Source organism: Nothobranchius furzeri, chromosome 3 (genome assembly GCF_043380555.1).
Source record: "Nothobranchius furzeri strain GRZ-AD chromosome 3, NfurGRZ-RIMD1, whole genome shotgun sequence".
Lineage (NCBI taxonomy): Eukaryota > Metazoa > Chordata > Actinopteri > Cyprinodontiformes > Nothobranchiidae > Nothobranchius > Nothobranchius furzeri.
In genome coordinates, this window is record NC_091743.1 from 52,754,837 (window position 1) to 52,776,767 (window position 21,931).

Here is a 21,931-nt window from a genome sequence, read left to right on the forward strand (position 1 = left end):
TGCAATTTAGACCAGATTTTTATAGTTATATGTTACAAAGCCTCCAATGTTTTTCAACATCTGGACGTCATTTTATTCTTTTTGAACAACATTTCGATGGATATTTCCAGAGATTAATGATAAAAAACTACATATTGTCTCTTTAATAATCCAAAACAAAATAATCAGTGTGAGAAAATACGAATCTTTATTTTCAAGTCTCATTTAATTTTTTGTCAAGTGAAAAAAAATTCTTCAAGAGAAAAAAAACAAACAGCCTTGACAGAATCTGACATCCAGAAATTGGGTCTGAAAACAGCTTAATCACAATGCATTTAATGCAACAAGCAGAACAAATTTAGTTTATGTTTGAATACTATTCTGAGTAGTTATTAAGCTCAGATATAGTTTCCACATGTGAAATATTAAAAGCTATGAAATTTCTAATGTGCAGCAGAGTGTTTTCAATCTTTGTAAATAAAATCTTAAAGCGACCCTAAGTGATAAAAACAATCACTCATGGTGGTATTCAGTTCTTCAGGATCCATGTAAAGGTTTATGAAAGTATCCCCTCTGTGAGCCGTTTGGGTATTAGTTATTCTTGGTGGTCAAGCTGATCCACGAGAGGTAGTTTCTGACCTTCGTGTAGACACCAGGGTAGAAAGAATAGCCGCAACCGATGCCCCAGGATACGATGCCTTCAAGTTTACCATTACAGACAAGAGGTCCCCCTGAATCTCCCTGGACAGGAGCAACACAAAAGTTTTGTTATGATCTTACATAAAATTAGATTTTTTAAAATTTCCTACAACCAAACTCTTCTTGGTTTACATTAGATTATGAGCCTAAATTAGACAAAATGTCTCCAGCAAACTCAGGTGTACTTTGTGGCTCACCTGACACGAATCTTTCCCTCCATTATAAGAACCAGCACAGATCATGTTGGATGTGGCTCTGAAGTAGTAGAACTGCCAACAGTCTGCAAAGTAAACCACATCTACCGCCATCAGGTCACTGGACAGAGTGTAGCCAAAGACCCAAGTCACCCCCCAACCACTGACGGTGCATGTAGACAGGTTTGGTAAAGGGGGTGCGTCCACATCCGGCAAAACAGCCACGTCCACAGCAGCATTGATGGTAGCCGGGCGGTCCAGCTGACCCACACAAACACACAGAGCACACATCAGACATCTTCAAGTAAAAAGCTTCTGTGTTTCTCTGTGCTGGTTTGCAACAGAAAACCTAAATGCTCATCCAGAATCATGCATGTTCTCATAATTACTTCTTACCTTCAGGAGCATGATGTCATTGTCAAGCATCCATAAGTTGTAATCAGGATGTTTGATGATAAATAAGACGTTGAATATTTGCTCATATCCATCCGACGACATGAGGTTTTGGTCACCCAGGACCACTTTTACCAAGTAACTCCTACAAATAAGCAACAGCATTTAATATCCTTGGATGTTTAAGCTTTGTTTAGTGACCATTGACTGTTTCTGTTACATAAAACTCAATAAAGACAAAACAATCATATTTGCAACACTTTAGATCAGGGGCCATGGGATTTTTTTGTTGATATTCAAGATATTAACGAAACTCAACAAGAGTATCACCAGCCTCTGATTATTTTGCCTCTGTTTGGCTAACAGCAACATGACTCATTCTCTCTTCTTTCTTGGGTAAAAAAATGCAACGTTGATGTTTTATTTCCATAAATAACACAACTGGGACTGGGAGATTGGGGTCAAACCCTGGTTGGCTCATTACAAAGACTTTAAAAATAGGACCCAATGCTTCCAATTGAAACTCAGCTTTAAGAGGTTGGATCGGGGGTTTAAACCACCAAATAGTTCCCGAGCACAGCCTTAGCTATAGCTCATCGCGCCCCATGGGGGTGGGCCAAATGCAGAGATGTAACTTCACCAGTGTGTGATGATGACTAATGGGAACTTTTAGTTATGTTTGCCAGCTATAGGTGCACTTTCACGAACAGGGGTATTGTTTTCCACTGTAAATATGGGAGTGATAGTACCATATTAAGTTGCAATATATTTCTCAACCACTAGATGAAGCCATCAGATAAAAATACTCCAAATTGTATCTGCCTTGCTATGGAACTGCTAATGCTAATAGTTGGTCTACTAGCCGACGTGCTCTGCTGTTTCCTGGAACCTAAACCAACACAGCCATCCCCGGTTGCAAGTCATAATGGGTGAGTCCACGAATGCTAATTTACAGTGAGACATTAATCTGTCTGGCTTTTTGTGAACCAAGCGTTTTCAATAGGAAATAGGGGTAGAAAACAATTTTCACAATCAGCCTGCATGCTAAACTCAAATGGACTGATTGTACTTCAAAAAGAATAAGTACGGTTTCTCAGTGAACTTCGTCTCCAGTCATTTTAATTAGAAATTAAAAAAAACTGATGTTATTATAGATTGACATCATAAAAAATGCAGGTTTAAGCAGCAGTTTATTTCATGGAGTAATTTCAAAGTAACTATAAAAGTACCAGTAATATATATATATATATATATATATATATATATATATATATATATATATATATATATATATATATATATACAAAATATATATCTTTGTATATTTTTTCCATATTTTCTTTCATTTTAAAACTTAATAATAATGTTTTTTTTTTTTCAAAAATAAAGACAAATCTTCTAAAATAAATATTTATGGAAGACAGAAAAAAAGCAAGATTTCTGAAAATAAAGTTTGAATCCCAACCATAATCTCAGTTCTGACCATATTTATATGTTGATGGTTCTGACCCATTCCTCAGAATTCTCACATTTTTTTCAGAAATCTGAGACTAAATAGAACTTTTTTTGTCAGTGGCCCTGATCCTTTTCCATAGATATTCATCAAAAATTATGAATAGTCTCTTTTCAATAGGTCCTGGAACCGTTGCAGCTCTAAATAGGCTTCATTTAGGTGGACTGAAGGGAAAAAGACTCTTGGCCTGTAAAGGTTACAAACTGCAGTGACTTACGGCTTCCAGCAGTGGGCAGCAGACATCACCCACTGGGGTTGGATGAGGATTCCTCCACAGTAGAGGGAGTTACTGAATAAGAGGGAAGCTTGATACTTAATGCTGTGAGAGGGAACCACATAGCCTCCGATGATTCTGTCTGTATTGTCACCTAAGACACAAAGAAAAGGACAATTTCTGTATAAGTTTCATGTGAAGACGTGTCAAACTCATATGAGTTGAAGTTTCTAGTCCAAGCATTGTGCCTCACCTGTTAGCTCAACAACATGCAGCAGTAGTAGCAAGAAGTGGCATGATGCAGCCAGTTTCATCATAGCAACTATCATCAAAAATTAAGACAAATACAAGGCAAAAAGTCAGTTTTTGTGTATTCTCTGCATGAAATCTAAAGGTGTATTATGATCAGATCAGATCGTTTCAGATTTCACTTAATTTACTGTAATAATTTCATTGAAGTGATTTTACAGATCAGATAAATGCTGCTGGTTTAAGTCACAAAGGGCAACAAATACAACTGGTTTGTACAAAAACAAAAACCTTTTTAATTTGTTTCTGAACTGTTAAACTTGGCTGAAACACTTTAAATTTCAAAAGAGCAACATTTGTTCAGACATCTGGTAAAGTTGTAGTTTGAACTTTGACAGCTTTTTCATTGTAATCCAAAATAATTTAGTATTTTAGCCAATTAACCCTGATTTAGGATTATTTCAGGCCTAGAAATACTCCAAAATACAAAAGCTGATGATGATGAACATGCTTTGTGAGTTTTTTGTGTTTTTTTTAAGGTATGTTCCTTGATGATGGCAGGTATTCCCGTTTATTTGTTGTGCGTTTAGAAAGCTAACACATCAACCAAAGCTAAATTCCTTGTACGTTTAAAAATACATGGCCAAATAAACCCGATTCTGATTTTGGGTTGATACACAACAAGCAGGAACAAAAAACAGCTGAATAAAGACACCTTTCATTTAGATTTTTTTTAATTAAACTAAGTAAATACAAAATATAACACTTACATTTTAAATCAAATATATGATCAGTTGCATGTTCTGTGTTAAGTCTTCTTTTTTGTATTTCTGAAGAAAAATAATTTGATGTTTGTTTCGACCAAACTCATGTCTTTATCCTGTACTTATCCACTTTCCTCATTTTTAAGTGCACGTCACACAACATGCTGCACAACAAAGACTGAAAATGGCAGCCACAGTCTAAAGATTATCTTTCAAAATCCTTAGAAGCAAAGTAAAAGCTAAGATTTGGGTTTCTGAAAAGTTTTACACTAAAACTCTTTGCTTCCTGTTGTGCATTGAGCTTAGTTTGAGGTTTTCAAATGTCTCTAATCTTTATGCAATTAAAGTAACGACTTTTTTTCTCACAATTTTGTGTTTTATCCAAATCAAGTACAAGAAAGTGACTATTTGGTAATGCTTTTTTTGCAGTCTCCTTAATTACTAAGTACTTACATGGTAATTACATAGTAAGTTAAAGTGTATTATTGTTTCTGAGTTCTTAAACAGTTACTACCATGTAACTCAGGTTCAATTCTAGTTTTTATTTTTATTAATCATTCCCAGTAAATACTGCTTTACACAATAATTACACTTTATTACAATTATACACTTTAATTACACAATAATCCACTTGAACTTACTATGTAAGTACCATGTAAGTACTTAGTAATTAGAGGACTGTAACAGGAAGCGTTATTTTGCACTTTGTTCTGTGATGCGCATTCACCACATTTTCTTTTCATAACCAACACACGTGTTTCTACCTGGTTTACAAATTAAATGTCAAAATAGCCGAAACATAACATTGGTGTAGCTAAATCTTGTCTAAATGTTAAGAATCTCACCGTATCAACAGTCAAGTTCAATCCAACCAAGTCCTGCATCCACCAACGCTCACACAATCGAATAAACCAGGAAATCTCTGAGGACTCTCAGGTCTCTTTTATACACTACGTTCGCCTGTCCCTCTTATTATTCCTCGCCATTATTAAAGTGTCAGTCACTTTAAGAAAGTGGAGAGTCTGACCCAGTACCAGAAGAAAAAACAAATCTCTGCATCTTTATCTTTCATTACACCAGGGGCCTTTGTTCTCACATTCAGCCTATTGTCCGGCGTTGGAGACAAAGTGACGCTTTACAGACGTGAAATCCAACAAGCCAGAGAAATGACAGATTATCTTGGTTGGACATGTTGGTTTTATATCCAGTACAGATATGTCTGCCCTCTGGTGCCTCTTTGAAATCTGAGCTGGGATTGCACATGACAGCATTTATTCTTTGCGTAAACAAAAGGAATTGTTTTTTTAGAATCGCTAAAAAACTGGACAGATGGTAAGAGTTGCTAACCACTAAATCCTTTTATAAAGTAGATAGATATTTTATTTATGCCCCAGGGGGGAATTCAAGGCTACTTGCAGCCACCGAGAGTAGAAGACTTGGTGTCTTTTTGGTTCAACCCATGCCTTGACTCAGGATCATAATAAAATAAAATAAAAATAAATAAAAAGTGTTACACCAGAATCTATCCGGGTTGGACACACACTGTGTGGTGTAACTGTCCTCACCTCTCCACCTCCCCAGATTTCCACCAGGTTTTTTAAGTTGTTTCCAGTCAGAGTTTGCAGCTGTGGAGGTGTTTGGTTTGCAGCTCACAGCCTCCATAGGCAGCATTCCCCAAGGTGTCCTTCCACCCATGAGGGTGAAAGGTGATAGTATGCTCAGCTTTCCCCTCAGATACAAAGGTGTTGTGACAAAACCAAGACATCCGTGTGTGTGTGGGGGTGGGGGGTGGGGGGGTGGGGGTGGGGGTGGGGGGGTATAAACAGTGAGGCTTGAACAAAACTGTGTGTGCAGTCCAGACTGGATAATAATTAAACAAATAAAATTGTCTGATAAAGGATATTAAACAATACACATAAGAACAGCTTTCAATAAAGGGAGAAGAGGAAAATATCACTGAGAGATGAGACAAATACAACACAAAACAGCACAAAACAAAAGCACCTCTCAAGATAAAAATCACAAGGTGCTGCACAAGAACAAAAAAATGCTAAATATTTAAAGGATTTTAAATATAAAGATTAATTATATGGTTAAAATGAGAAAAATAATTTGTGATTAAAAAATGTAAGGAAAGGTAAACAGGGAAATCAGTTGTTCCTGGAAAAGGTGGAGTTAGTAGAAAGAGCAGAATAAGAAGAGGGTGGTGATATAGTTCATTCAAAAGCCAGGTTGAACAGGGGAGTTTTCAGCTGCTTTTCGAAGGAGACCACTGAGTCCACTGATCTCAGGCTCAGGGGGAGAGAGTTCCAGAGTCTGGGGGCCACAGCAGCAAATGATCTGTCACCTTTGGTCTTTAGCCTGGTGCTGCACAACCAGTAGGCTTTGGTCACTGGACCTCAGGGACCCGCTGGGGGTGTAAGGACTAAGAAGATCACCAATGTAAGATGGTGCTTGTCCATGTAAGGCCCTATAGACCAGAACCAGGATCTTGAAATGAACCCTGAAGTTGACTGGCAGCCAATGAAGTCAGTGGCATGCCCAGATCTTTTAAAGTGGGGTGGCCCAGGTAGTGCACTTCTTTGTGCATTGGTGGCACCAATGATTATGCTTTATTTTTTACCCCAAGCTTTTTGTTGATGAGTCTATTTAATGGGAATTCAGTGGGGTGGCCAATCAGATTCCAAAGATGGCATGTGCTACCCCAGGCCACCCCTGGACACACCCTTGAGTGAAGCTGGAGGAGAAGCGGAGTGATGTGGGTGTGTTTGGAGGGCAGAAGCCAAGCACAGGCCTTCTGAACCACCTGCAGATGGTTCAGGGAGGTTTTGCTCAGGCAAGTGAAAAGCGAGTTGCAGTAGTCTAAGTATGAGGAGATGAAGGTGTTGATAACAAACTAATTCCAGTGACAACATTTCCAGCCAGAAGGTGAGTGTATAGGTTGTATAGCTACCATTGTGTCCAGATTTTTATAAAGGCGTAACTAAACATCTACATAGAGCTTTCACATGACGCCGCCAAACTTGGTCTCATTGGTGGCATTGCAGATGCAAATAGGTGCACTCTACTCTCCTGCTAATCTCATCTTCAACACAAGAATTTTCTGTGTGAAGACTGTAAACTATACTGTTTACAGTATATGCCTGCGCAGAGGATGAGATGGTTTTTAAAAAAAGTTGGAGTTGGAGCCAGATTTCTTATAAAACAGTGCTGGGGCCTTTATTACAGACAATCAGCATCAACACGTACAGACAGCCATCAGTGAAAGCCCCCGACTGGAAGTGGGATGTTGCTTTTATGTACACCTGTAGCTCCAAATCACAGCTACATATACTCACCGTTATGGGAGTCAGTCAATGGGGCAGTCTGCCAAACACTTTCAAAGCAAATACATCCATTTTCTAAATAAAGAACTTAAAGAGCAAGTCACCCCCTAAATCAACTTCTTTTTTGCTGATAAACTATATAAATGAGTGTCTGATCATGCTGTAGACATATGCAGACAATAATTTGGCACTTTAGTGCATCTTAGCGAATTAAATATTCTGTCTAAAACTGTCAGTGTTGTGCCCTCTTCAGGTAAAAACTCTGCACTGCATTTGAATTTAAAGCTTCTTTCCAGAGTATTTCTCTTATCCAATGACACCATCTAGTGGCTGACAAGCATATCACACAAAAAATCTGTTGCTCTGTTTGCTTAAGATGGCGACTTCACATTTCTGTTTATAAATGTGCTTCTGTAGCCAACAAACAGAGCTAAAACACGTTGTTTTACGTGTATTATTCTCATGTCCTGTTGTGTTCTCATATATTTATATTTTAGAGATTTACATGGGTCTGGAATTTTCAGACGAGCATTTCGATCGCAGTTTGGGCCATCACGTCGGCAGGCGGGGTTAAACGAACCATCAGCTTCTCATTCCATGCCAGTTTGGGCGGTGGAAAAGACCTATTAGCTGTTCTGTTTCATCACATCATCCCACCCAACAAACCAATAGAGTGCTTTGATTTGCAAGTCACAAGATGTTCGGGCCTGCTGAGGTTCCAGTGGACCATGGCTAGACCGGTATGCAGACCTAAATCATTTTGCTTTGACTACTGTCTGTCAAGATTTCTAGGGTAGCAATCTGTGTCTTTAAAGCTGCAACAGCAATTTAGGAAAACAAACTACCCTGAACATTTTTTCATGGCTCTTAACAACATTCTAACATAGTATAGCTATAAATATATTGTGAAGATAAATAAATGCAAAAAAAAAATAATTAAAAACAATAAAATGGTTTTCCAACATTTGTCTACAAACCTCTGCCAGTAAGACGTTTCGGACCATCTGGCTGGCTGTCTCACCAAACCCAGGAAAGAGGGGTGAGGGTTCTATGACCGTGATCGTGTTCAAAACATAACTTGCTTGTAGATTTGCTATAACAACTTTAAATTGTATCTTATATAAAGATTAGCAAAACACTGAATCATGTAAAGGCTTAGCTAAATGTATACATTGCTATTATATGTAGGCTACAAACACCTTGATGTACATGTCCTTCTTCACCCATCTAAAACATGTTTAGTTCGTCCTTAGCAGGACTTCAGACCATTCAAGGTGTGGACACATGGCATGAAGACCAAAGAGTTACCTTAACTGAGAATTAATGTTGTGGGAAGCTGGTGTTTTTCCAACCAACTCTTGAACAGATTTTTAGTAAAACTATGCATTCTCTTTCTTCTCCAAGCTTTCCTCATACATATTTGGTAGGTTTGATATGTTTGTCTGAATTTAGTTAATCAAAAACATAAAATAATGCTTTTCAACGGAACATTGGCTGTATTCATGAAAAACGGTCCACAGATCCAGAACTTTCACAATGCTGGGTAAAAGTGCTCAAGCGAACCAAGTTTTCACGTGACACCTCTGCAGTCTACTTATATTTTGAAAACAAAGAGCAATGTTTTGAGGTCATAATGTTCATATTTTGAACAAGGAGACTATATAGTTTCAGAAGTGAGTAAAAGAAGACATCCATGTCAAATAGGAAAGACCAACGTTATACAGAGGAGGAGTTCTCATGTTGCACCAATCCAAAGCAAACTTATTTTTCCTTTCATTTTTTTCTCTGTATTTTCAAAGCTTAATTCACACCATACCTCTAAAATTAACCAGTAGAGCTTCCAAAGTGAGGACCAGCAAAATGTCCTCACTTTGCTACCAATGTCCTCATTTTGCAGGTACAAAACATGTTTTGGTACTCACTTTGATGTATAAACCAGTACACACACAGACACACACTCACACACACACACACACACACACACACACACACACACACACACACACACACACACACACACACACACACACACACACACACACACACACACAGCCTCTACTCATGTGAACACACACACATTCTAGTCTAGCATTCGTTGTATGGACCGTCATTGACTTCCATTCATTTTAGTGACTGGATTGTGCCTAACCCTAACCAGTCTACTCCAAACTCTAACGTTATTTAAAGCTTAATTCACACCATACCTCTAAAATTAACCAGTAGAGCTTCCAAAGTGAGGACCAGCAAAATGTCCTCACTTTGCTACCAATGTCCTCATTTTGCAGGTACAAAACATGCTTTGGTCCTCACTTTGATTTATAAACCAGTACACACACACACACACACACACACACACACACACACACACACACACACACACACACACACACACACACACACACACACACACACACACACAGCCTCTACTCATGTGAACACACACACACTCTAGTCTAGCATTCGTTGTGTGGACCGTCATTGACTTCCATTCATTTTAGTGACTGGATTGTGCCTAACCCTAACCAGTCTACTCCAAACTCTAACGTTATTTAAAACTTAATTCACACCGTACCTCTTAAATTAACCAGTAGAGCTTCCAAAGTGAGGACCAGCAAAATGTCCTCACTTTGCTACCAATGTCCTCATTTTGCAGGTACAAAACATGTTTTGGTCCTCACTTTGATGTATAAACCAGTACACACACACACGCACACACACACACACGCTCACACACACACACACACACACACACACACACACACACACACACACACACACACACACACACACACACACACACACACACACACAAGCCATTTCAACAGGGATAATCCTAGATGATGAAACAGAATGTGCAGATACAGTAGAGATGAACCAGCAAGGCTCGTTACCCCATGTTGCCATGGCAACAATGCGAGGCCTTCTTTCGACAAGTTAGGAGGGTTAGCAGACAGACGAGGTTCTGATATTAGTGACTTTCTGAATGTGAACTTTGTTTCTCTCTCCAGGTCCTGATCGCTGCTTCAGTGCTGTGTCATGCTGCAGCATGTTGAATGAAATTAAAACTCCTTTTTTATATTAATATGAAATTTGAGGCTAAAGGTTGAAGGGACTGACTCCCGCTGTCGCCAGGAAGGGATGAATGAGCAGACTTGGCAGGAAGAAAAGCAGCAGTGGATCTTACACTGCTGTGGTGTGACTCTATGTCCTCATTTTGCTGAACCTGCTTTTGTGTTTGTGTTGTGTCTTTTTGGATCTAGCAACAGTACACAGTGAGTAAAATCTATTATTTCAATTATCTTCTTTATACCATAATGACTGAAACTGACAGTAAAAAAATGCATTCATCCAGTGGCAATTCATAAAGGTATCTCTCCATAAGATCACTTAGATGATTGGGAGTTTGAGCATGCAAAGCACACACACACTTGTTTCTGCAGCCTGTGAGTCATTTTACTGCAGACTCAAATTGTCCATGCATATGCAATAGGAGCACTGCTACAAGAAAAGGGGTGCATGCACAGAGAGGACGTTCACCACTGTTTTTAGATCCTGGGGTATTCGGTTATTTTGAATACAAATTTAAATGTAGACCATTGTGCTGCAAAGATTGTTGTTACTGTTCTCTGATCAACGTGCACGTGAATGGTGATGGAAATCAACAACTGCATGGTCTATTGCGATATCAAGCTTTACCCACTACTCAACACTTTAGAGGTGGTGCTGGTAAACAAGTAGATTACATGTACATGAAGATACGGTGTGCGCTGAATGATTCATCAACTATGAATATGAATAAAACATAAAGTAGCTAAGTGAGGCAACAGTAGAACATTTCTTACTGGTTCAAACTGTATTATTGTAAATGTCGGGGATGTAACACCCTTCATGTATTAGTTGACAAAAGCAGTTCTTTGCTAAGATAATAAATACTCAAGTGTTTCAAGTTGGACTTTTGTTAAGAAAGGAAATTATTACAATACATTTTGCTATATCTATTTGAATTAATTTTAAATCTTAAACACAAAAGTGTGACATCAGGCTGAAAAATCAACATTTTAATTATAAAATAACTCAAAAGTAATAAATATAACTGGAAACAAAATTGTTAATTGTTCTTAAAAAAGGACATTTCATGCAAAACTTTACTTTTGCATCCTTTTATGCTGCTATGTGGGTCTCTACTGCTTCTATAAACCTGTCCATCTGTTTTCTGTCAGTGTTTGGTCAGGGCCTGTTGGTTCGCTGGAGTTTTTCACAATTTTGATTGCGCCCACATTTTCAAAGTTAATCACATCTCTTTTAACAATGGTAGTTTCTGCATCTATACTGCTCCGCTTCAGCCCTCTCCCCCCTCCCCCTGTGCAGTGGCCGCAAACTCACTGATGCGCCTGCAGCCTCTCAGAGTTCCTGCTGCTCTTAACATTAAAATAATTATTTCATTTTCTGTTCCTCACTTCTGATTACCTTCAATAGTGTCTGTTTGTTGCAACCACCAGGTACAAAAACTAACTTGTTTTAATTTGACTATGTTTCTGTCCTGTCTGTTAATTATCTTGCTGCATCTCCTCTCAATCCTAAAGAAAAACTGCTACCTGGGTTCATATATATTCACCTTATGAGTTACCTTTGAACTGCAGTTCTAAAAGATCTACCGACCGCAAAAACAACGGAGTGCTCGCTGCTCGCCGGCAGCACCGGTGAGGTGCATCACCGGAGGACAAAACAGGTGATGTGTCCCGCTCCACAGCAGTGAAAAGCATCAGACACAAACAAAAGACAGAAAACATTAAAGGAAATGTGCCAACATGAACGATCACGTGTTAAATTTGTTTTTGAATTGGCGACACCTAATTTGATAATGTTACTTTGGCCGTGCTAAGGACGCAGATGTCTGGAGCTCGTCAACGATCAGAGCTTTGCATGCACAAGCTGGTTAAGGTTAGGACGGGGTGAGGGGAAGGTTAAATTGCAAAAGGGTAAAGGTCACAATTTGGTTAAATGTCCGTTTCACCGCGGGTGTCAGTACTCCGCTGTGCCAGAGAACCGACACTCTGACACAGCCCCCCCCCCCCCCCCCCCCCGACGCGTAGGGGCTCGTCACCAGCTGTCTTTTCTGAGGACTGCATCTTGTCGGTCATCATCACGTGACAGCGACTAGTCGATGACAGGCATAAAAAGTCACTACAGAGCAGTGAAGTCGACTACTTCATACAACCCCTAGATGGACGTGGCCAGCTCCAACTTATATTCTTAAAGTGACAGAGCACTTAAAGGGCTCATTCAGGAAGGTACTGAATCTGCCAAAAATAGAACTGCTGAAACTGCATCATGTGAGACTAAACTTTTTGCTTTTAAATCAAGACAAGACGGAAGTTCTCATCTTTGGACCAGAAATCCAGCAAAGGAAATTGCTTAGCCAGTCGCCTGACCTGAATGGCATTACATTAATCTCCGAGAACAAAGTAAGGAACCTTGGTGTTATCTTTGATCAGGACATGTCTTTCAATTCCCAGGTTAAACAGGTTTGTAGGATTTCCTTTTTCCACCTTCGGAATATTGCTAAGATTAGAAGCATCCTTTCCAGGAGTGATGCTGAAAAACTAGTTCATGCATTTATTACATCAAGACTGGATTGCTGTAATTCATTACTCTCAGGAAGTCCACAGAATGTAGTTAAAAGTCTTCAGCTTGTCCAAAACGCTGCAGCTAGAGTTCTGATGAGAATTAGAAAGAGAGATCATATCTCTCCTGTCTTGGCTTCCCTACATTGGCTACCTGTTAAATTCAGAATAGATTTTAAGATCATCCTTCTCACATATTAAGCTCTTAACAATCAAACTCCATCGTACATCAGTGATCTGATTGTTCCATACGTTCCTAACCGAGCACTTCGCTCTCAGACTGCAGGTTTACTGGTGGTTCCCAGAATATCTAAAATTAGGATGGGAGGCAGATCTTTTAGTTATCAGGCTTCTCTCCTGTGGAACAAGCTCCCAGCCTTAGTCCGTGAGGCAGACACTTAGTCTACTTTTAAGAATAGGCTTAAAACATTTTTATTTGATAGGGCCTATGGTTAAAATCTGATGTTAGCCTAAATCAGGACATGTGGGGGAGTAGAGGGAGGTGGAGTGTACAGTCGGTAAAGACGGCTCTCCCTTGCCCTGCCTCCAACATGCCTACATCTAAACAGGAGAGATTATCCAGAGTTTTCTCTGTAGTTATGCTGCTATAGGCTTAGACTGCTGGAGGATACACTGACCACTTTCCACACTCTACTACTTTCCTCTACTATCTGCTCTTTAACTGTATTATTTACTGCAATTTCAGCTGTTAACTTTATTTTCTCTCTAAGTGTTTTCTCCCCAGAAGAAGCAACAATGATGTTCTGCTGAGCTGTGGTGGCCTCATGGAGGGGGCTATCGACTAGCACACTGCTGCTAACCACTTAAACATTCTCCCTCTCCTGATAATAACTTTTTGCTTTCCTTGACATTGGACGTGTTACTGCTAGTTTACCCGTTTAATTAGAGATCCACTAGGATAAATACAATAAAGTTTATCTCACCAAATAGAATATTTACTAAGACATAACAATAGAACTATAGACACATTATTGTGTGTGTGTGTGTGTGTGTGTGTGTGTGTGTGTGTGTGTGTGTGTGTGTGTGTGTGTGTGTGTGTGTGTGTGTGTGTGTGTGTGTGTGTGTGTGTGCTCTGTCTTCTCCATCCCCAGTGAGTCGTGGAGGATGGCTGCTCATACTGAGCCAGGATTCTCTGGAGGTTTCTTCCTGTTAAAAGGGAGTTTTCCTCTCCACTGTCGCCGCATGCTTGCTTAGTATGAGGATTGCTGTGTAGTCACTGACACTAGTCAGTGACTTGATGCAATTTGCTGGGTTCCTTATATAGGAAACATTATTTCTGATTGGCTTAATGAACTGTGAATTGGAATGTTTATTATGTGAAGTGCCTTGAGAGGATTCTTGTCGTGATTTGGCGCTATATAAATAAACTTGAATTGAATTGATTTTAATTATGCAAAGGACATTATAAACATGTTTTGTATTGAATATTGAACAATTAAAATGTAGGAAAAAATTTACAATAGGCTTTTATCCTATTCAGAACATGTGGAGGAAACCAAATACCAGAATAACAAGAAGATTTTTCAACCCGAGGTTTTTTTCTACAGAAAAATATGAAAGAAAATTTCCCAGTAAACTATAAACTGAATAATTTTGAGCTCATCTGTTTTTCAGATATTTTCAGGAGATGGTGCACCACTCATATCTCTGTAGCCTGAGGCCATAGTTTGGCTGTTACATAACGCAGGCAGGAGAGTCTCGTTGTAATATTTCAGAAGCCAGAGTGAAGTGGTGACACTCCTGAGTCAGACAGGCTGTATTGCATCAGCTTCACTACACAGAGGCTTTCCAGTTAACAGAAATCCACAATCTGATAGACCAGGTCACAGAGCTAGGAAGGGGGTAGAGGTGGGGGGCGATTCAGTCACCACTGTTTGCTCGCTGGAAGCTCAACAGATTTTTAATATGGTGGATTTCTGCAACCAAATTACCAAACACATATGTTCACACTAAAGAAAAGACAAAATAGTGCTAAAGGACTGCTAAAGAAACCTTTTGTTTATGTTTCAGGTCGTGTGCACATGCAGAACCGCATAATAGGAGGTTATGCTGCTGTGCCAAACTCCATCAAATACATTGTGTCTCTGCAGACCTTGAGTGGGCAACACTTCTGTGGGGGATCACTGGTTCACAGGTACTGGGTTCTGACTGCAGCACACTGCAACATCGGGTAAGAAACCCTTCCACTGCACTTGTGAAGATTCCCATCTTTTGAAATTGGGTGATTCTGCGGGAAGATTTTGAAAGAATATTGCATTTCCTATGGTGGATGAGCAGCAGCAGTTTGGAGAAACAGAGATTAATTTGGATCAAACAAAAGAGCAAACAACTAGTCACAATAAAACATTTACAGGCTTTTTTTTAGCAGACTTTATAAAAATTGTTTTAAAATCATTACACTGACATCATTCTACATTTCATGGGTGTTCCATCATAACTATTAGCAGTTCTACAGGTCATTTCAGTTGCAAATAACAACAGAAGTCTCTATAAAAAATAGTCTCAAGCTGTATAAAAAATACGTTTTTGCATTTTTTGATGAAAAAAATCATTGTTTTGAGATGTTTTAATTCCGCAGAAACACTTTTAATTTGTGTCACACAGATTAGGCCTGATTCACATGATATGATAATCATGCTGACTTTTGACGATTCACCCTTTCTGACAGTTTTCAGGATGCACCCGATTGCCCATAGATAATCTTGTCAGATAATCCTGCCATGTGTGAGGTGTTATGAGTGCTCTCACATTTGACACGTGATCATGATATCACCAGCTGCTGCGTGAAGGCGTGATCTTCATTAATAGTCCAGTGTTGCGGTAATATTACTAACAGGCTTGGTGATAACAACATTCTCACCTCGCCATGCCGCCACACTGCATTCAAAGGACACATCATGGCAGCAGTAGTACCCTGATATGCTGCAACGGTGTGTCTTTTGCGACTAGCCTTTAACTGATCTGTTCTGTCCCTTAAAATAATGCACATCAGAATTATTGTAGCTTACACGATCAGTCTCTGGCTCTGCCTCTTTGAAAGACCATTTTATTCTGATCACTCACAAAAATTTAAAAGCTTGGTACTTTTTTTCATTTTAACTGACAAACCTCCTCAGATGAGAAGCAATAAGTCTTCAGAAAATAAAGCAGTTCTGTCGCCTTTGCTTGAGTCTACTAGGATTACCTTGACCTGAAAGAAAATAGAGGACCTTCATGAACATGTTAAAAAACAAAACTTTTTTCCTCTTACAGACATTTACTTTGTCACAGACCTCTGGTTTTACTTACACCAAAATGGAAAGGTTGAATGTAACTTTTAAAGGCCCAAATTAATCTAAAAATTGTCCTGACACAAATTCTGTCTGAACTTCTATCAAGTTAACAATCTAACAGTTTCTGAAATATTTGCTGTCAGCGACATTTATCTTTCAGATATTTAGATATTTCAGGGATTAGTAACATCACAATGATGCAAATAGCACAGGTGACCTAACGACAGTATCATCTGTGCATGGGGATTAGTTAGAGAGACCGTAAAGTGTCAGGTTATCCAGATCAGGACACACTTTTGCCTCTCACAGTTCATGAAAACACAGAGGCCAAGGTGAACCAATTTTTATTTATTTCTGTGATGTTTTAGGGCAGACCAGATGATGATAGTGGCAGGCGACTACATGCTGAACATGTTTGATGGTACTGAGCAGTACACTAAACCCCACACAGGCTGGTCATTCATCCGCTGTACAACAGAAGCACCAACAATGCTGACATCATGCTCGTTAAGGTACAACTGTGCAAAGCAAATCTAAGATTATCCATGTCTTGTACTAACAAAACCTAAATTGGAAACATCATCTCATTTTGCTTTACTTGTTGGACCGAATGATTGCTCTTACCTAAAATTATTAGGAAAATGAGCACATATTGGACATTTTTACGCTTTATTTATTGACTCTGTCAGGGGCCTCAGTAGCATGTGTAAGATCCATAAACAGTCTCAACAGTTTGGTTACTTCCCCTCATGCTGGTCACCAAGTTTGGTCAATTCAGTCAATTGTCAATGGCGTCCTATTCCTAAACGGGGAAAACACCCAAGAGTGCTAACACCAGATACGACAATGTATTATCAACCTACTGTGTATGACTCATCTTGTCATTTAGAATCTTCTGTTGCTGATCCACAACTAGCAAAAGCCATGAAATTCAAGTAACAGAATTGAAAGATTAAAATTTTTGCTTTAAAAAAATGGACTGTAGTAACCACATTTAACCACAGGATGCCAGTCTCACAAATTGCACCTTTAAGATACGAAAACTAAACGACTATGTTTTAATTCTCTGTTGGCTGAACTTCATCTCTTTCCTTTCCTTTGTTTCCCTGATCTGCTCGCTGTCATTTCTTCCCCAGCTTCAGGCCCCGATGATCCTGAACAGATTTGTGTCGCTGGCGCCTCTTCCCAGACAGGGTACAGGTGTGGCTGAAGGCCACCTGTGTCAGATGTCTGGATGGGGCCACAATAGTGTGAGTGGAGGCCGGGTCCCAGTCACACTCAGAACAGTTGCGGTGCCCATTGTTTCAGCTGCAAGATGTAACAGCAGCAACTCATTTGATGGAAATATTACAACAAATATGGTCTGTGCTGATCACCAGGCTGGAGGAAAAGATGCATGCAAGGTAGACACACACACATACACATATGGAGCTGCTGCTCAGTGTAGCCAGTTTGGCATGAATTTAATACTTGGGAATTTTTTAAATCAGGTTTCAAACAATAAAATCTTTATTTATATCATATTAAAGTGATATAATACCACAGTTTTAGGAAGCTGATCCTCCAGCAACAAGAAAAAACAGATTTTAATTTGTAATCCAACATCAAAAATAACATTAGATGAGAAAGCTTAAGAGGAAATTGAAACCTCCCTCATATAGGGTTGAAAAATTCTGCAATTCTTTAATTTTGTTCTCAGTCAAATGAAACATGGGTAAACAAATTATTCTGTCTTAAAAGTGGTGATTTTATTTATCCAAACCAACCTGGCATTTTTCTGGAAGCATCACTAGCCACCAGCCCTTATAACAGGTTGGTGATGAGTCTCTCACATCAATGTGGAGGAATTTCTTTAGCAGAATTATTTTCCTTTGTGGGGTGAAAGGTCAGACATTCCATCTCAAGATTTCCTGCTACAGAACATACAGCAAGTTCTCCAGGTCCTGAAGCAGAAACGCAGCCCCAGACCATCACACTGCCACCACCATGTTTGACTGTTGCCATATGATGTTCTTAAATGCAAACTCAGGTTTACATCAGATGTAAACAGGACACACACCTTCCAGAAAGTCCGTAGAATGTTTTCCCAAAAATCTTGAGGATCATACAGACTTTAATTTTTGCAAACATGAGACAAGCCTTCGGGTTCCTTTTTGAACAACAGAGGTTTCAGAAATCTCCCATGGAGGCCAGTTTAGTCTCATTGCCTTCTTATTGTTGAACCATGACCAAAGTTTGATCTTTAATTTAAAGGTGATATTTGAGCATTGCTCACTGATTGATTTTAGTAAGTAAATTTTATTTATGTAGCACTCATCATAGACAGAAAATAACAAAGTGCTTCACATAGATTAAAAAAACAAACAAATAATGTCAAAGATAAAAACAAGTCATAAAATGACAAAATACCATGAAATAAATTAAAGATGATTACAAATTTGAGTTAAAATACGAAAATAAAAGATTTATGTTAAACCTGCTTTAAATAAAAGGGTCTTCAGCTGTTTTGTAAAGGTGTACAGACTGTCAATCCTATGTAAGGATAAAGGAAGATCATTCCAAAAATTATTTCTGATTTTTAAAAGTAATTTCTTGTTGAGGACAGGATGTTTGACAACTGCACAGCTTTTCCACCCTTTTCAGGTATAAAGATAACCTTACATGACCAGGACAACCAACATTTTCCTCACAGGTGCCACAGCACTGCCTCAAACTGAGAGCTTTCTTTCATCAGGAACATTGTGACATGATAACTGATAGAGGGTGTGTTCTCGTCCTTGCAGGGAGACTCAGGCGGGCCGCTGGTGTGCAAGGGCCAGGTGTATGGCGTGGTTTCATGGGGCAACGGATGCGGAGATGCCAAATTTCCTGGCGTGTACACAGCTGTGTCACCACCGCTGGGTGGATCAGACCATGTACGGCTCCTATCCACGCTGCTACAGACACAGAAGAATCTAAAGACGAACTTCACCCAAAAATCTTTTTTCATTTGTTATTTTTGAAATGTCATCAGTAAATCTGATTTTCACATGCACATGCAAATGTGAAAATATTCTTCTAGTCTTACTTCCTGCATTAGCTCCCTGCCAATAGACAATAGACAGGGCTGGCATTTATGCCACAAAAAATTGACTGGCTGTTGTTGGTATAGCATCCAGGAGATAGCAGAGCACTCTATTTATATTAAATTATATTATATTATATTATATTATATTATATTATATTAATTTATATTATATTATATTATATTATATTATATTATTTTATATTATATTATATTATATTATATTATATTATATTATATTATATTATATTATATTATATTATGTAACGTGATGAAGGTTCTCTAATTTGTGGCAAAGGTCACATCTACCCAGCTGGGTCAAACTGGGTCAAACAGTACTTTTAAATCCACAGATTAACCCAAGGAGCCACGATGTCTGCTCAAGATCATATCACCATATCTGCTGCTGTTCCATCCCAGGAAGAGGACAAGTCACATGATAATAATTAGATAATAATTAATAAAACTCATTGATTTTATTACTGTTTAACATAATCTCATAAGTGATCACTTCGTTCAGTATAAAGGTATTTTAATTACATGAAATGGATCATTATGCTTTGGATATAATAATGATTAATAATGATAATAATAATAATAATAATAATTATTATTATTATTATTATTGTGATGACAGTAAAAGATGTGTTCAGCATATCAGAAGGTATGTTTTTGAGGCATGATCAAAGCTTTCTTCCTGAGAGAGTGGGAGTGTCCTGGAGCTTGGTAAAACTGTAACCATCACCAGCTTCAGAGCCAGTTCTTGAACCAACACCAAGGAGGAAAAGGGAACGGCCGCCCTGAAACCTCCACCTGCTGTTCAGTCACGCCGACCAGAATAGCTAAAGAATAAACAAACTGTAACCAGCTAACAAAGGCTCTACCCAGAGTCATTGATTTCTGAGTTAAGTTAAGACGAGAATGTCCATCTGCCAAACGCTTGACAGTCGAGTGACCCAAGAAGACATCTCAGGACCGATCTGGTCGTGCCAGAGGTTTTTCTACCAACCTCGTGCCTGGAGGAAACCCATCTCCACCTGGACACTTCGGATCCAAAACGGGGGTCTTCTGATTGGGTGAGGTAGACCTCGACAGAATGTGTTTGATGCTGTTTTCTCTCTAAATGACTCAGTTAGCCTCAAAACATCATTTTCATCCAGAACGCTTCCAACTCTCTGTGAAAGAAACCTTCTCATAACTTCATCCACGCATCTAAACTCGTATTTTCCATTTAGCTTCCATTCAGGCACAGGTTTGCTTTTAAAACAAGTTTAATATCAAAGCTGTTAAAAATTGACATTAAATTGTCATCCTTGAATTGTCATTTTATAATTGTTGTTTCAAATCTTTCAGTTTAAAATTGTTAGTAATAAAATTTCTTCATTTTTAAACTTGCCTCATTATTGAAATGAAACACAGAAAAGGTATAATATTTCTGGTTATTTGAAAGCAAAGATCCTAGCTTCTGACTTAAAATAACTTTTGTTATTAAATTTAATTATCTAGATTAAACATTACTCTTTGGATTAAAATTACATCAAACAGGTTGATGTATGAACTTAGATCGATATATAAGTATCCGGGATATATAAGCTTCATAGGTTAATCTGATTGGTCATTTTTCGGAATCTCCACTGAATAGCAACAGAGGTGATTTCAGTGTGTAGTCTTAATTCCCCGCTACATTTATATTATATTAAATTGTATTTACACCACCAACAGACAAACATACAATGAAACATATTGTGAAGACCTGTCTGCTGCAGGGTTGAGTCCTAAGGGATTAGGTGTGTCATTCCGGCAATTCAATAGAAGTCACTTCTGCTGCAGGCTCATATTTTTTGTCATGTTATTGTCTGTCCAATCATTTTTGTTGGGGTTTTTCTGAGAATTGTTTTGTTATCACCTGTGCCTGTTGTATAATGCATCCCATTATGTTATTAGTTACACTGAAGATTATTTTATAATCATTGTAAACATTGTAGGCAGAACATCACACAACTTGTTTTTGTCTTAAAAAAATAAAACTAAAAGGTCCCAGAAGGACAAATTAATTTGAACCGGTTTCCATTATCTGTTCTGGACACTGGACACCTCTGGTGTTACTGTAACACCACATTGAGTTCACAGTGGGTTGACCCACCATAACGACTGAAACAAAACTATATCGTGATGACGTTTCAGAGCAAAGGGATTCTCAAATGTGGCGTGTTTTGTTTTCCATGTTCTGATAATATTGGGGAGTGTGTGTATTCAAAACTGAATACAAAGAGTTTAAATGTTGGTTGACGTGAAAAATATATTTGTCCTTGTTAGGGACTTTATCAATACGTTTATCAATAAACCCATTTCCTGTAGTGAAGAGAGAAGGAGACAACGAGCAGACGAGTCAACCAGTTATAACTGTGGCACATGCACGAGGCAAAATGCCCCAAACATCTGATCACAGAGTTTATTTAAACAAATAGTTAAGAATGGGAGTGAGGTCATTGTGTGAGAGAATGTGTGTGTGTGTGTGTGTGTGTGTGTGTGTGTGTGTGTGTGTGTGTGTGTGTGTGTGTGTGTGTGTGTGTGTGTGTGTGTGTGTGTGTGTGTGTGTGTGAAGAACAGTGTGTGGGT

At 38.7% G+C, this 21,931-nt stretch overlaps 2 protein-coding genes across 3 annotated transcripts in view; one reads left to right on the forward strand and one right to left on the reverse strand.

Annotated features, from left to right (window-relative positions):
• Positions 1-170: 170 nt before the first annotated feature.
• LOC107385555 (trypsin) overlaps positions 171-21,931 on the reverse strand; it is a 54,627-nt gene continuing 32,866 nt past the window's right edge. The window contains exons 1-6 of one of the 2 annotated variants that reach the window (XM_015959513.3): positions 4,851-5,668; positions 3,246-3,314; positions 2,996-3,146; positions 1,269-1,410; positions 876-1,133; positions 171-720 (exon numbers count right to left, since the gene is read on the reverse strand). In XM_015959513.3, the coding sequence (XP_015814999.1) occupies positions 571-720; positions 876-1,133; positions 1,269-1,410; positions 2,996-3,146; positions 3,246-3,309 (765 nt within the window). In that variant the 5' untranslated portion in view covers positions 3,310-3,314; positions 4,851-5,668 and the 3' untranslated portion in view covers positions 171-570. Of the gene's footprint in view, positions 721-875; positions 1,134-1,268; positions 1,411-2,995; positions 3,147-3,245; positions 3,315-4,850; positions 5,669-21,931 lie in introns of those variants that run through there. The other variant, XM_054750589.2, reaches the window with a different exon arrangement.
• LOC107385554 (trypsin) lies at positions 2,095-20,134 on the forward strand. Its single transcript, XM_070549332.1, is given in 7 exon segments — positions 2,095-2,194; positions 14,987-15,146; positions 16,617-16,689; positions 16,692-16,760; positions 17,385-17,651; positions 19,032-19,138; positions 19,140-20,134. Coding segments are annotated over 7 exon segments (747 nt in total). The 5' UTR covers positions 2,095-2,190; the 3' UTR covers positions 19,207-20,134.